At 49.3% G+C, this 12488-nt stretch overlaps 1 protein-coding gene across 1 annotated transcript; it reads right to left on the bottom strand.

The window, feature by feature from the left end:
* Positions 1 to 762: 762 nt before the first annotated feature.
* Positions 763 to 7013, bottom strand: LOC137160158 (homeobox protein SIX6-like). The gene is made up of 3 exons (XM_067558605.1): positions 6663 to 7013; positions 6092 to 6255; positions 763 to 934 (listed from the first exon to the last, which is right to left on the bottom strand). The coding sequence occupies exons 1-3, from the start codon at positions 7011 to 7013 to the stop codon at positions 763 to 765; spliced, it is 687 nt and encodes a 228-aa protein (XP_067414706.1).
* Positions 7014 to 12488: the final 5475 nt, after the last annotated feature.

Raw genomic sequence — 12488 nt, 5'->3', positions numbered from 1 at the left:
CGTGCACCCTACAGTTGCCAGTGTTCACTGGGCCATCACTACCCGCTGTGCCACTGCTACTGCTATTTCTGTGCTGTAACGTCACAGTCCGAGGTTCTGCCACTTAACACGGCTCTCGGTGATTTTAGCAGGTGGAGGGAACCTCACTGCTAGTGCAGGCTTTGCAGTTTCAAAGCCGTGCTGCCCCTCTCCAGTTGTAAGGCTCAGCACAGAGTTATCAATGATTTCAGTTCTAGTGATCACTGAACAAAACAGGGATTCTCAACTGAGTCCAATCATCTCTATCTTTAAACAGTTTAAAGAACAGGATCAAATAATGCCCAGGACTCCCTGTGCAGAACTCAGACCACCAAGCATGAACACTCATGCCCACCCTATCTCTTCTGCCCTGGGCTTTGGCATCCCTGTCCCCCATTTAGCAAGTGAGATTCAGTTTAGGGTGATCTCCTCAATCAGGGCAGGCTAAGTACAGTTCTGCTGCCCTTTACTCAGACAATAAGGATAACAACATTTCATTCCCCCTGCACTCAATACTCAAGTGATTTGTAACCCAACACTAGCCCAAACTGATCACTGTGGCTCATGGCTAGATTTCAGAGGAGAGCTCATTCAGATTCTGCTTACACAGGTAACCCTTGTTCTGTGGCTGCTGGCTGGATCCCCCTGCAAGTCACATCCTTCCACGTCATCCTAGGTGGGTGGCAGGTGGTAGGGAAATCCATGACTCCTGCCCACTGCTGGCTAGTTCCAGGTGTCTGCGGCTCATAGGCTGCTCTCGCTGTCACTGGTGGCTGCGGTGGGATACTTCTGCCTGCTGGAGGTGCTGCTGTGCTCCTGCAGGGATGCAGGATCACTCAGGCCCAGGATGTCCTGTCTCTCAGCCCTGGAAGGCTGGGCAGCCCCACTGGGCTGGGAAGATGAATCTTTCTGGAGTCTGGGGGGAGGAAGGAAAGTTAATAATGCAAGCAGAGAATTTAAAGCCCCATTCAATTATATTAATCCCTACCCCAGCGCAAACCCTCCCTGCAAGTTATTAATACCATGCTATGGTCATACAAAGAGACTCTGTCCAAGTTCAGAGCCTCTACTGTGCCAGGTGCTGTCCAGACCCCGTCCAGGATCAGGGAAAACAGCACAATAAAGAGAATGGATTTCAAGAAGGTAGACTTTAGGAAACTCAGGGAGCTTGTAGGTAAGATCCCATGGGAAGCAAGTCTAAGGGGAAAAACAGTTCTAGAGAGTTGGCAGCTTTCCAAAAAGACATTATTAAGGGCACAAGAGCAAACTATCCCACTGTTAGGAAAGATAGGAAGTATGGCAAGAGATCAACCTGGCTTAACTAGGGAATCTTCAATGATCTGAAATGCAAAAAAGAATCCTACAAAAAGTGGAAATTAGGTCAAATTACAAAGGATGAATATAAACAAATAACACAAGTATGCAGGGACAAAATTAGAAAGGCCAAGGCACAAAATGAGATTAAACTACCTAGAGACATAAAGGGTAACAAGAAAATATTCTACAAATATAATAGAAGTAAGAGGAAGACCAAGGCCAGGGTAGGCCTGTTACTCAATGAGGGGGGAAAAACAATAACAAAAAATGTGGAAATGTCAGAAGTGCTAAATGATGTATTTGTTTCAGTTTTCACTAAAATGGTTGGTAGCAATTGGATGTTCCATATAGTGAACGCCAGTGAAAATTAGGTAGGATATAAGGCTAAAATAGAGAAGTCACCAGGGCCTGACGAAATATATCCTAGAATACTCAAGCAGCTGAGTGAGGAGATAGCTGAGCCATTAGCAATTATCTTTGAAAAGTCATGGAAGACAGGAGAGATTCCAGAGGACTGGAAGAAGGCAAACATAGTACCAGTCTATAAAAAGGGAAGTAAGGACTACCTGGAGAATTACAGACCAATCATCTTCATTTCAGTATCTGGAAGGATAATGAAGCAAATAATCAAACAATCAATTTGCAAACACCTAGAAGACAATAAGGTGATAAGTAACAGTCAGCATAGATTTATCAAGAACAAAAGTCAAACCAACCTGATAGCTTTCTTTGACAGGGTAATAAGCCTTGTGGATAGTGGGGAAGTGGTAGTTGTGGTATATCTTGACTTCAGTAAGGCTTTTGTGACTGTCTCGCATGATCTTCTCATAAATAAACTAGGGAAATGCAACTAGATGGAGCTACTATAAATGGGCTGCATAACTAGTTGGAAAACTGTTCCTAGAGAGTAGTTATCAGTAGTTCACAGTCAAGCCGGAAGAGCATATCGAGTGGGGTCTCATAAGAATCAGTTCTGGATCCAGTTCTATTTAATATCTTCATCAATGACTTAGAAAATGGCATAGAGAGTACACTTATAAAGTTTGGGGACGATACCAAGATGGGAGAGTTTGCAAGTGGTTTAGAGGATAGGATTACAATTCAAAATGATCTGCCCAAACTGGAGAAATGGTCTGAAGTAAATAGGATGAAATTTAATAAGAATAATGCAAAGTACTCCACTGAGGAAGGAACAATCAGTTGCACACATACAAAATGCAAAATGACTCCCTAGGAAAGAGTACTGCAGAAAAGGATCTGGGGTCATAGTGGATTACAAGCTAAACCTAAATCAACAGTGTAACACAGTTGCAAAAAAACCAAACATCCTTCTGGGATGTGTTAGCAGGAAATTGTTGTACGAAAGACACGAGAAGTAATTCTTCTGCTCTACTCTGCGTCCAGTTCTGAGCGTCACATTTCAGGAAAGATGTGGACAAATTGGAAAAAGTCCAGAGACGAGCAACAAAAATGATTAAAGGTCTAGAGAACATGACTTATGAGGGAAGATTGAAAAAATTGGGTTTGTTTTCTCTTCTGGAGAAGAGAAGCCTGAGAGGAGGTCATGATTACAGTTTTCAAGTACATAAAAGGTTGTTACAAGGAGAAGGGAGAAAATTGTTCTCCTTAATCTCTGAGGATAGGACAAGAAGCAATGGGTTTAAATTGCAGCAAGGGTGGTTTAGGTCGGACATTAAGAAAAAATTCCTAACTGTCTTAAGCACTGGAATAAATTGACTAGGGAGGTTGTGGAATCTCCATCACTGGAGATTTTTAAAAGCAGGTTAGAATAATACAAGATTAGGTGTGGAAGGGATCTCAGCAGGTAGTCTCATCTCATCTAGTCCAACCCCCTGTTCAAAGCAGGGCCAACCGCAACTAAACCATCCCAGCCAGGGCTTTGTCAAGCTGGACCTTAAAAACCTCTAAGGATGGAAATTCCGCCACCTCCCTAGGTAACCCATTCCAGTGCTTCACCACCCTCCTAGGGAAAAAGTTTTTCTTAATATCCAACCTAGACCTCCCCCACTACAACTTGAGACCATTGCTCCGTTTTCTGTCATCTACCACCACTGAGAACAACCTAGCTCCATCCTCCCTGGAACCCCACTACAAGTAGTTGAAGGCTGCTATGAAATCCCCCCTCATTCTTCTCTTCTGCAGACTAAATAAGCCCAGTTCCCTCAGCCTCTCCTCATAAGTCATGTGCTCCAGCCCCCTAATAATTTTTGTTGCCCTCTGTTGGACTCTCTTCAACTTGCACACATCCTTTCTGTAGTGGGGGCCCCAAAACTGGACACAGTACTCCAAATGTGTCCTCACCAATGCCGAAGAGAGGGGAATAATTACTTCCCGCAATCTGCTGGCAATGCTCCTACTAATGCAGCCCAATATGCCATTAGCCTTCTTGGCAATAAGGGCATGGTGTTGACTCATATCCAGCTTCTTGTGCACTGTAACCCCCAGGTCCTTTTCTGCAGAACTGCTGCCTAGCCAGTCAGTCCCCAGTCTGTAGCAGTGCCTGGGATTCTTCCATCCTAAGTGCAGGACTCTGCACTTGTCCTTGTTGAACCTCATCAGATTTCTTTTGGCCCAATTTTCCAATTTGTCTAGGTCATTCTGTATCTTATCCCTACTCTCCAGCATATCTACCACACTCCCCAGCTTAGTGTTATCTGTGAACTTGTTGAGGGTGCAGTCATCATACAGATAATTAATGAAGATGTTGAACAAAACCAGCCCCAGGACCGACCCTTGGAGCACTCGGCCAACTAGACATTGAGCCGTTGATGACTACCTGTTGATCCCAGTGATCTAGCCAGCTTTCTATCCTCCTTATAGTCCATTCATCCAACCCATACACTTTAATTTACTGGCAAGAATACTGTGGGAGACTGTATCAAAGGCTTTACTAAAGTCAAGGTATATCACATCTGCTTTCCCCACATCCATAGAGCCAGTCATCTCATCATAGAAGGCAATCAGGTTGGTCAGGCATGACTTGCCCTTGGTGAATCCATGTTGACTGTTCCTGATCACCTTCCTTTCCTCCAAGTGCTTCAAAATGGATTCCTTGAGGATCTGCTCCCTGATTTTTTCGGAGACTGAGGTGAGGCTGACTGGTCTGTAGTTTCCCATATCCAACTTCTTCCCTTTTTTAAAGATGGGCACTATATTTGCCTTTTTTTCAATCACCCGGGACCTCCCCTGATCACCACAGGTTTTCAGAGATAATGGCCAGTGGCTCTGCAATCACATCAGCCAACTCCCTTAGCACCTTCAGATACATTGCATCTGGACCCATGGACTTGTGCATGTCCAGCTCTTCTAAATAGTTCTGAACCTGTTCTTTCATCACTGGGGGCTGCTCACCTCCTCCCCATACTACACTGCCCAATGCAGTAGTCTGGGAGCTGACCTTGTCTGTGAAGCAAAAAAGGCAAAAAAAGCATTGAGTACTTCAGCTTTTTCCATATCATCTGTCACCAGGTTGCCTCCCCCATTGTGTAAGGGGCCCACACTTCCCCTGACCTTCTTCTTGTTGATAACATATCTGTAGAAACCCTTCTTGTTACCTTTCACGTCCCTTGTTAGCTGCGACTCCAATTGTGCTGTGGCCTTCGTGATTTCATCCCTGCATGCTCGAGTATTTTTATCCTCCTCCCTAGCCATCTGACCAAGCTTCCACTTCATGTAAGCTTCCTTTTTGTGTTAGACAAACACCTGTCAGGGATGGGCTAGATAATGCTTGGTCCTGCCATGAGTGCAGGGGACTGGGCTAGATGACCTCTCAAGGTCCCTTCTAATCCTATGATTCTGTGAGTCTATGACCCATTGTGCTGGGTGCTGCACAGATCCCAACCTAGACTGGGGACTGTATTGTTCTGGGCACTGTGCAGACCCTGCCGAGATCAGGTCCTTATTGTGCCTGGTACTGCCCAAGATCAGGGTCCCTGTTGTGCTGAGCACTGCACAGATCCCAGTTGATATCAGGCCCCTATTGTGCTGAGCGCTGCACACAGAGGAAACAGCCACTGAGAGGTGGAGGGAGTTGCACAAAGTCTCTGGAAGAGGAATGAATAGAAACCAAGTGTCCTGAGCCCATGTGCCAGACATGAGGTGCTCCTGGACCAGCCCTCACAGCACGGGAAATACGTCGGTAACCTTTTCTTCTGTAAGCAAGAGGATTACTCTTGGATCGCCAGGAACTGAACCTGAGCAGGCTCACCCTGACCCCGCACTTGTGTTTGGAGGGAACAATAAAAGCACATTACGAGGGGATTCAGTTTGGCTTCCAGCCCTGCAAGCTGCTCCCTGCAGAACTGTGACCCCGTTGACCCTCCATCCAGCTCCCTGCAGCACAGCATCCCCTCCTGCACCTCTGCCAGCCCACTCCATGCAGCATGAAGCCCCCTATTCAGCCCCTACCCCTCTCCCTGCACCATGGTGCCCCCTGCTAAACTCCCATCCCATTCCCTGCAGAACAGCACCCCATACTGAGCTGGCACAATGATCTCTGCAGCACAGCTTCCTCTGCTGGCCCACTTGCTCCCTGCAGCACAGGGCTGTCTACTGAACACCTGGCCCCTCCCCCTGCAGCATAGCACCCCCTACCTGTCCCTCCGCTCCAGGCAGCACCAGATCCCTTGCATGTTCCATGGATATTTCCCATCCCATCCAGTCTCACCCAGCCTGTGTGCTGCTGCAGCCTGGGGCAGGCACCATCTTGGCTCCTGGGGAGGTTCAGGCCCCTCACCTGTACTTGGTCGAGGCAGCACGGTCCCGCTGTCGGCGGTTCTTGAACCAGTTCCCCACCTGGGTGGGGGTAAGGCCGGTGGCATGGGCCAGGTGGCGCTTGCGGGAGGGGTTGGGGTAGGGGTCCTGTAGGTACCATTCCCGCAGCAGGTTCCGTGTCCGCTCCTGGAGACAGAGAGACGAGGAGCGGGAGAGGTGTCAGCACAGGGACGGGGTCAGCAGGGAGACCCTTATACCCCACCCTGATGAGCCTCCCCAGTCATGCATGGTCCCATCTAGAGCATTCCCCATCACGGTGGGCAGCAGCATCCCTTGCAGTCTATTCCCTGGGTGGTAGCTGGGTGGCAGGGAGACACAGGATCATCCCCTCCAGTCTGTGCCACCTGGGGAGAGGATAGGAGTGCCCCATACAATCTACTCCTTGGGGTGAATCATTGCCCACTGCCTATTCCCTCGGGGGAGGGGGGTAAAGGGGGACTGTTCCTTACACTCTGTTGTCTCACCAAGGGGCTGCCAGACTGCTGCTCCTGACCCTCTTCCTCTCCTGCCCCATCACCTGGTGCCCCACTCACCTTCAAGCTGCTGGCTCTGTGCTGGGTGTTGCTGGTGGGGAAGGCTGAGAAGGATCGTCTCCTGCATGATGGGTACTGCTCCAGGCCCCCCAAGGTCCCTGGGGCCCCACAGGGTGAGGCCTGGCTGCAATGGGGTGCCAGCAGGGCTGGGGTGTGGGGGCCCAACAGCTCCAGCTCAGGGCAGGCCGGGGCCCATGGAGGGGCCTGGCGGCACCTGTAGGCAAGGGCAGGAGGCAGGGCCCACAGGAACCGTGCCAGGTGCTCGAACTCCCCACTGTCCTGCAGGGCCTCACAGATGCGGGCCACCTGCCCTGGGGGGAAGAGTGACAGACCAGGTGGGGGCAGTGGCATCAGGGCAGTGGGGGGAATGGGACCAGGGCAGGGCATGGTGTGGGGCTGAGTATGGGATGGAGAGGTAAAGGGCAGGAAGCAGGGGTTTATAGAGCAAGAATGGGGGAAAGGGGGCAGGGGATGGGGGTGTGGATATGAGATGGAAGGGGGATGGAGCAGGGGATCTTGGTGTGAGGTATGGGTTGGAAGGGGGATGGGACAGTTTTGTATAGGGCTGGAATGGGACAGATGATTGGGGTTTGTGACAAAGAGTTTGGGGCTGGGATTGGGGTGTGAGGGACAGAGAGGGACAAGGCAAGGACTGGGGGGAGTGTGGGACAGGGCAAAGGATCAGGGCTATGGGAGAGGCCTATAGGAGGCGACCAGAGAGAACTGAACAAACTGAGGAGGGGAGAGAGAAATAACAGAAATGATGTTAGTGCCACTACCCAGCTTCGCCGCACCCCTCCACACCCCACCCTGGGCAGCGCCATGCAGGGCCACCTGGCTTAGCCAGATGTAATGGCAGCTCTGGGGTTTGACCTCCAGACTCACCAGCTTTGCTGTTTCCCTTAACACCTCAGCTCCTAGGATAGTGGGGGAATCACAGCCTCCATGGAGAGGAAAAGGCACTTTCTAGCCCATGTGTTGTGGAGAGAAGACTGGAGATGTGACCCCCACCTCCCCCAATGGCTGGGGACATGATCCCCTGTTCCCCAAAGGCTGCAGGACCCCCCGCCCCCCGAAGGCTGGAGACTCAACCCCTTGGCTCCTCCCAAAAGCTGTTGATGCAGTCTATCTGGAGACAGGATTCCTGCCCCTCAGGAAGGCTGCAGATATGACCCCCGCTCCCTCCCCCCAAAGACTGGAGACACAACCCCTGGGCTCCCTGAAGGGTCACAAACCAGAAGGCAAAGAAAGAACCCCACGTGGATTATTAATTTTTTAAAATCTTCTTAGTTATAAGCCAATTTCATGATGTTTTGAGTGGCTGATGCTGCTGACCCAGGCAGGTGCCCAGAGAAAGCAGCTCATAGGTCAAGTGCTAAAGGTGGATAGGTTTGAGAGGGTTAGAAATGGGAACCCAGCTGTCCATCTAGGTACAGAGAATATAGATCAAGCAGATGGGCTGGGGGCCATTTCTGGGACTTAGGAACTCGGACGCTCTGATGAGAACCCACAGACCGAGTGCGATGTGGTGTTCCAGAGCGAGAGACTGGGTAGGAGCAGACAATCCAAATCTAATCCATACAAGCGAGTAATTAGAAGAAGTCTTAATAACGAGAATTTAAAATACTATCAACCTATCTGTCCACCCCAATACACCGCTATCCATCCAATTTATATCTATCTATCGATCCATCCACCCAATACACAGCTATTCATCCCATACATATCTACCTACCTATCCATCCACCCAATACACAGCTATTCATCCAATTCATATCTATCTACCCCCCATCCATCCACTTCAATACACCGCTATCCATCCAATACATATCTATCTATTGATCCACCCACTCCAATACACAGCTATCCATCCAATACATATCTATCTATTGATCCACCCACTCCAATACACAGCTATCCATCCAATACATATCCATCCATCCACCCACCCCAATACACATCTATCTAGCTAGCTAGACCAGGAGCACTTTTAGATCAGAACAAAGTAATAATCTGGGCTCCAATTTGTTGCTTTATTAACATCACTTTTATATCCTAATCCCCTCACATCCCATATAATACAGTCCAGAAAGAAGAGACCACAATAAAAATCTAAAATTAAAGCAAACCACCCCATTTCAAACCACCCTGCTTTCTGTCAATTCACCTGTTGGCCTGTCTATTTTCTCTCTGTCTTTCTAGGTCCTTGTCAGTCTAACAATGTTGCTGTCCCTCCAGTGTCTGATAAAGCATTTGCATTGTGTTAATAAATTGTTTAAAAAAATCAGGCTCCCCAGTTGCTAATAAAGACAGCTGAACTTTCTCAGAGGATCCAAACTGCGCTAGGATATCAAGCATGTTGTAAAATTTCACTCAAATTAAGAAATAATAAACACCTTTCCTTAAAAAAAACCCAGCATGAGTGTATTTCATTAATAAAATAATACATGATACATGACTCTTTCCAGCAATGTATCACAAACTCTGGCAAGGGGTAATAGTCATAAAATGACAGAATCCCTTCCATTTCCAAAGTGCTGTAAAACGATGATGTTATTAGAGTTAATTATTATTAATTAATACTGAAGCAATGATACCAGGAGTGATGGTGCTGAGTCCCACTGCAGCGATTTACAAATAAATAAATCAGCATGAGGGAAATTCATTCTTTGTTGGTTTGTTCAATTCAGAACAAAACCCTCCCTTAAGAATCTTTCAGCTGAAAAAGTGATGGGGTTAAAGGAAAATGTCCCGAAATAAACTAAATTCAGAGTTGCGAAGGACAAAACAAGGCATGGAAAGGATCTCATAGGCATGGGGTGGTGTGGAGAGCAGTAGCCGAGAAGGGGTGATGAACCTGCGTCCCTGAAATTCACACACTTGATTGCCCCCTCCCCATGGAATAAAATGTTAGGAAATCTTGGATTTACCTGGAGGCCGCTCCCGCTGAGTTTATACAGGTGGAAAGGGCTCAGAGATGAAAGCAAGAAGAGTCTTTGGGGAGGAGCAAATCCCGAGGGCTCCTGCACTCCCCTGATCCCTGGGCATGCTGCTGTCTCGGACGCAGATGAGCTGAAAGGCCAGAGGTTTATATGCTCTGTGCCCTGATTAGGTGGCTAATCACTCTGCCAAGGAGTTTTGCACAGAGCTTGTGGCTCGCTGAGGCTGGGAAGGCGAATATGAATGCTGGAGGGAGGGATGGGAATGAACACTGAGTGAGCTCAGCTTCTGGGGTCAACCCAGAGTCCCCCCTCCCGCAACTGCATGGGGCGAGGGCCAAAAGCCAGTCGCTTTGGGTGAACATTTGGGGCACATGGGTCTCTGAGGGGGTGGAAGGAGGAAACCCAGCGGAGTGGCCTGTGATGGATGGATGGCGGGATAATCCTAGAAGTGGTGTCCCCAGCTTCATTTGCTCCTTTGTAATTAGTGTGTGTAACCTTAAATACTCTCCCCTGTCCTTGCCACACTCATCTCCTCCCCTTCCCCCCCTCTCTCCCCCACTACCTCCTTCACAATTATCGACCCCCTGCCCCCACTCCCACCATGCTCATCTATCCTCAGCACCCATCCCAACTCCACCCTGCTCATTGACTCCCCGCCCCCACCACACCCCTCCTTCACCACACTCATCTACCCTGTGCCCCCACCCCCTTGCCACACTCATCTAACCCCATCCTCCACCTCCCCCCATGCTCGTGGGACCCCTGCCTCCAACTCCCCTCCCCCACTATGCTCATCTACTCCTGTCCCCCACTCCACTCCACACCCACACTCATCTACTCCATGCCCACCACCACCCCGCTATGCTCATCTACCCCGTCCCCCACCCCCCCACCACCCTGCTATGCTCATCTACCCCAGCCCCACCCCACCACTACCCCACCACACTTATCTACCCCCTGCCCCTGGTCCCCTTCATCCTTACAATACCAGCCATCACAAGCCACTGGCCAAATTCACATCTCTCTTCCCAGTCACCCCCACCCCCAGTCCTGAACAGGCAGATGGAGGTTAAATTTGCTCTGTATTTGGCACTGATGCAACCACTGGCCAAAAGTATACCTGGGTTAAAAAAAAAGTAGAAAGTTTATGGAGGACAGGTCCATAAATGGCTATTAGCCAAGATCATTAGGGACACAACCCCATGCTCTGAGTATCCCTAAGCCTCGGACTGCCAGGATCTAAGACTGGATGACAGGGGATGGATCATTTGATAAATTGCCCTGTTCTGTTCACTCCCTCTGAAGCACCTGGCACTGGCCACTATCAGAAGACAGGACAGTGGGCTCAATGGACTATTAGTTTGACTTACGTTTTTTACTTATGCTCATTGCTGGAGTACCGTGTCCAGTTCTGGGGCTCATAATTCAAGAAGGGCGTTGGTAATCTGGAGAAGGTTCATAGAAGAGCCATGAGAATGAGTAGAAAACATACCTTATAGTGATGGGCTCACGGAGCGCAATCTATTTAGCATCACAAAAAGAAGGTGGGGGGGGGGGGGACCTGGTCACAGTACCAGACAAAGATATAAGCAGATCCACTGGCTGAAACTGAACAAATTCAGACTAGAAATAAGGTACACATTTTTAACAGGGAGGAACAATTTATCTAGGGTCATGGTGGATTTTCCCTCCCTGGCCATTTTTAAATGTTTTTCTAACCAATCTGCTGTAGTTCAAACAGGAATTAATTCAGGGAAGTCCCATGGTCTGCATTACGCAGGAGGTCAGACTAGGTGACCACAGTGGTCCCTTCTGGCCTTCCAGTCTGCACCTAGGACTGGGCTGTGTCCTGCCATCTAACCACATCACTCTGTCCTGGTTCCATCCGCCTTTCATGTTCTCCCAGTTCCAGAAGGGGGTGTTGGGAGGGACACTCCAGGCCCAACCTCCACTCCCCTGGCTGAGGTTGTGGGGGGATGTGGCAGAGCTGGTGTGTGTGTTGGAGCTTTGCTGGCCAGTGCTGTTAGGAGTCAGAGCCAAGCAGCAGCTGTGTTAAATAGCCTTTCCCAGGATCAGAGCCGCAAGCTGCTTGCAGCCAAGCAGGAATTGATGAGCCTTAAGGGATTAGGGTGACAACAGCCGTGCTGATCAGCCACTTAGCATTCCTGCACTGCGTTAAATAACACCTGTTCACCCGGCTGAGCTGCCAGGCCTGGCTGAGAGCAGCCCCCAGCCCAGGCAACAGAGTGGGCTGGGGACCAGCTCACCTCCACCCCAGAAAAGGAACTCAGGAACCCTGACTGCCAGCACCCCACTCTGCTCTAACTACTAGGCATTCCTCTCCTAAAGTTGGGACTAGAACCTAGGAGTACTGGCTCCCTGCCCTAGACCCCACACCTCTCCTGATGCTGAGGATAGAACCCCCTGGTCCTGATTCCCAGAGCCCCTGTTCTAACAAAACACCCCCTGTTATATGCCATTGGTGCAACTTCTCATGTTAGGCCAAGGGGCCTGGCCTACAGCGGCTGGGTTTCTAGTAGGTCCATCTCACCCAGTATCCTGTCTTTTGACAGTGGCCAGTGCCAGGTATTTCAGAGGGAATGAACAGAGCAGGTGATCATCAAGTGATCCATCCCGTTGCCCATCGCAGCCTCTGACAAACAGCAATCCCCGCCCAGCTGGCTAATAGCCATTGATGGACCTATCCTCCATTAACTTATCTAGTTCTTTTTTGCACGCTGTGTTGGTCTTGGCCTTCACAATATCCTCTGGCAAGGAGTTCCACAGGTTGACTGTGCATTGTGTGAAGAAATACTTCCTTTTGTTCATTTTAAACCTGCTACCTATTAATTTCATTTCATGACCCCCTATTTCTTCTATTATG

Source organism: Emydura macquarii, unplaced genomic scaffold (assembly GCF_026122565.2).
Source record: "Emydura macquarii macquarii isolate MOO-44397 ecotype Brisbane River unplaced genomic scaffold, CSIRO-AGI_Emac_v2 contig_2156, whole genome shotgun sequence".
In the NCBI taxonomy this organism is placed as follows: domain Eukaryota; kingdom Metazoa; phylum Chordata; order Testudines; family Chelidae; genus Emydura; species Emydura macquarii.
The sequence above is the reverse complement of the archived record's forward strand: the minus strand, read 5'-3'. Positions and strand labels throughout refer to the sequence as shown.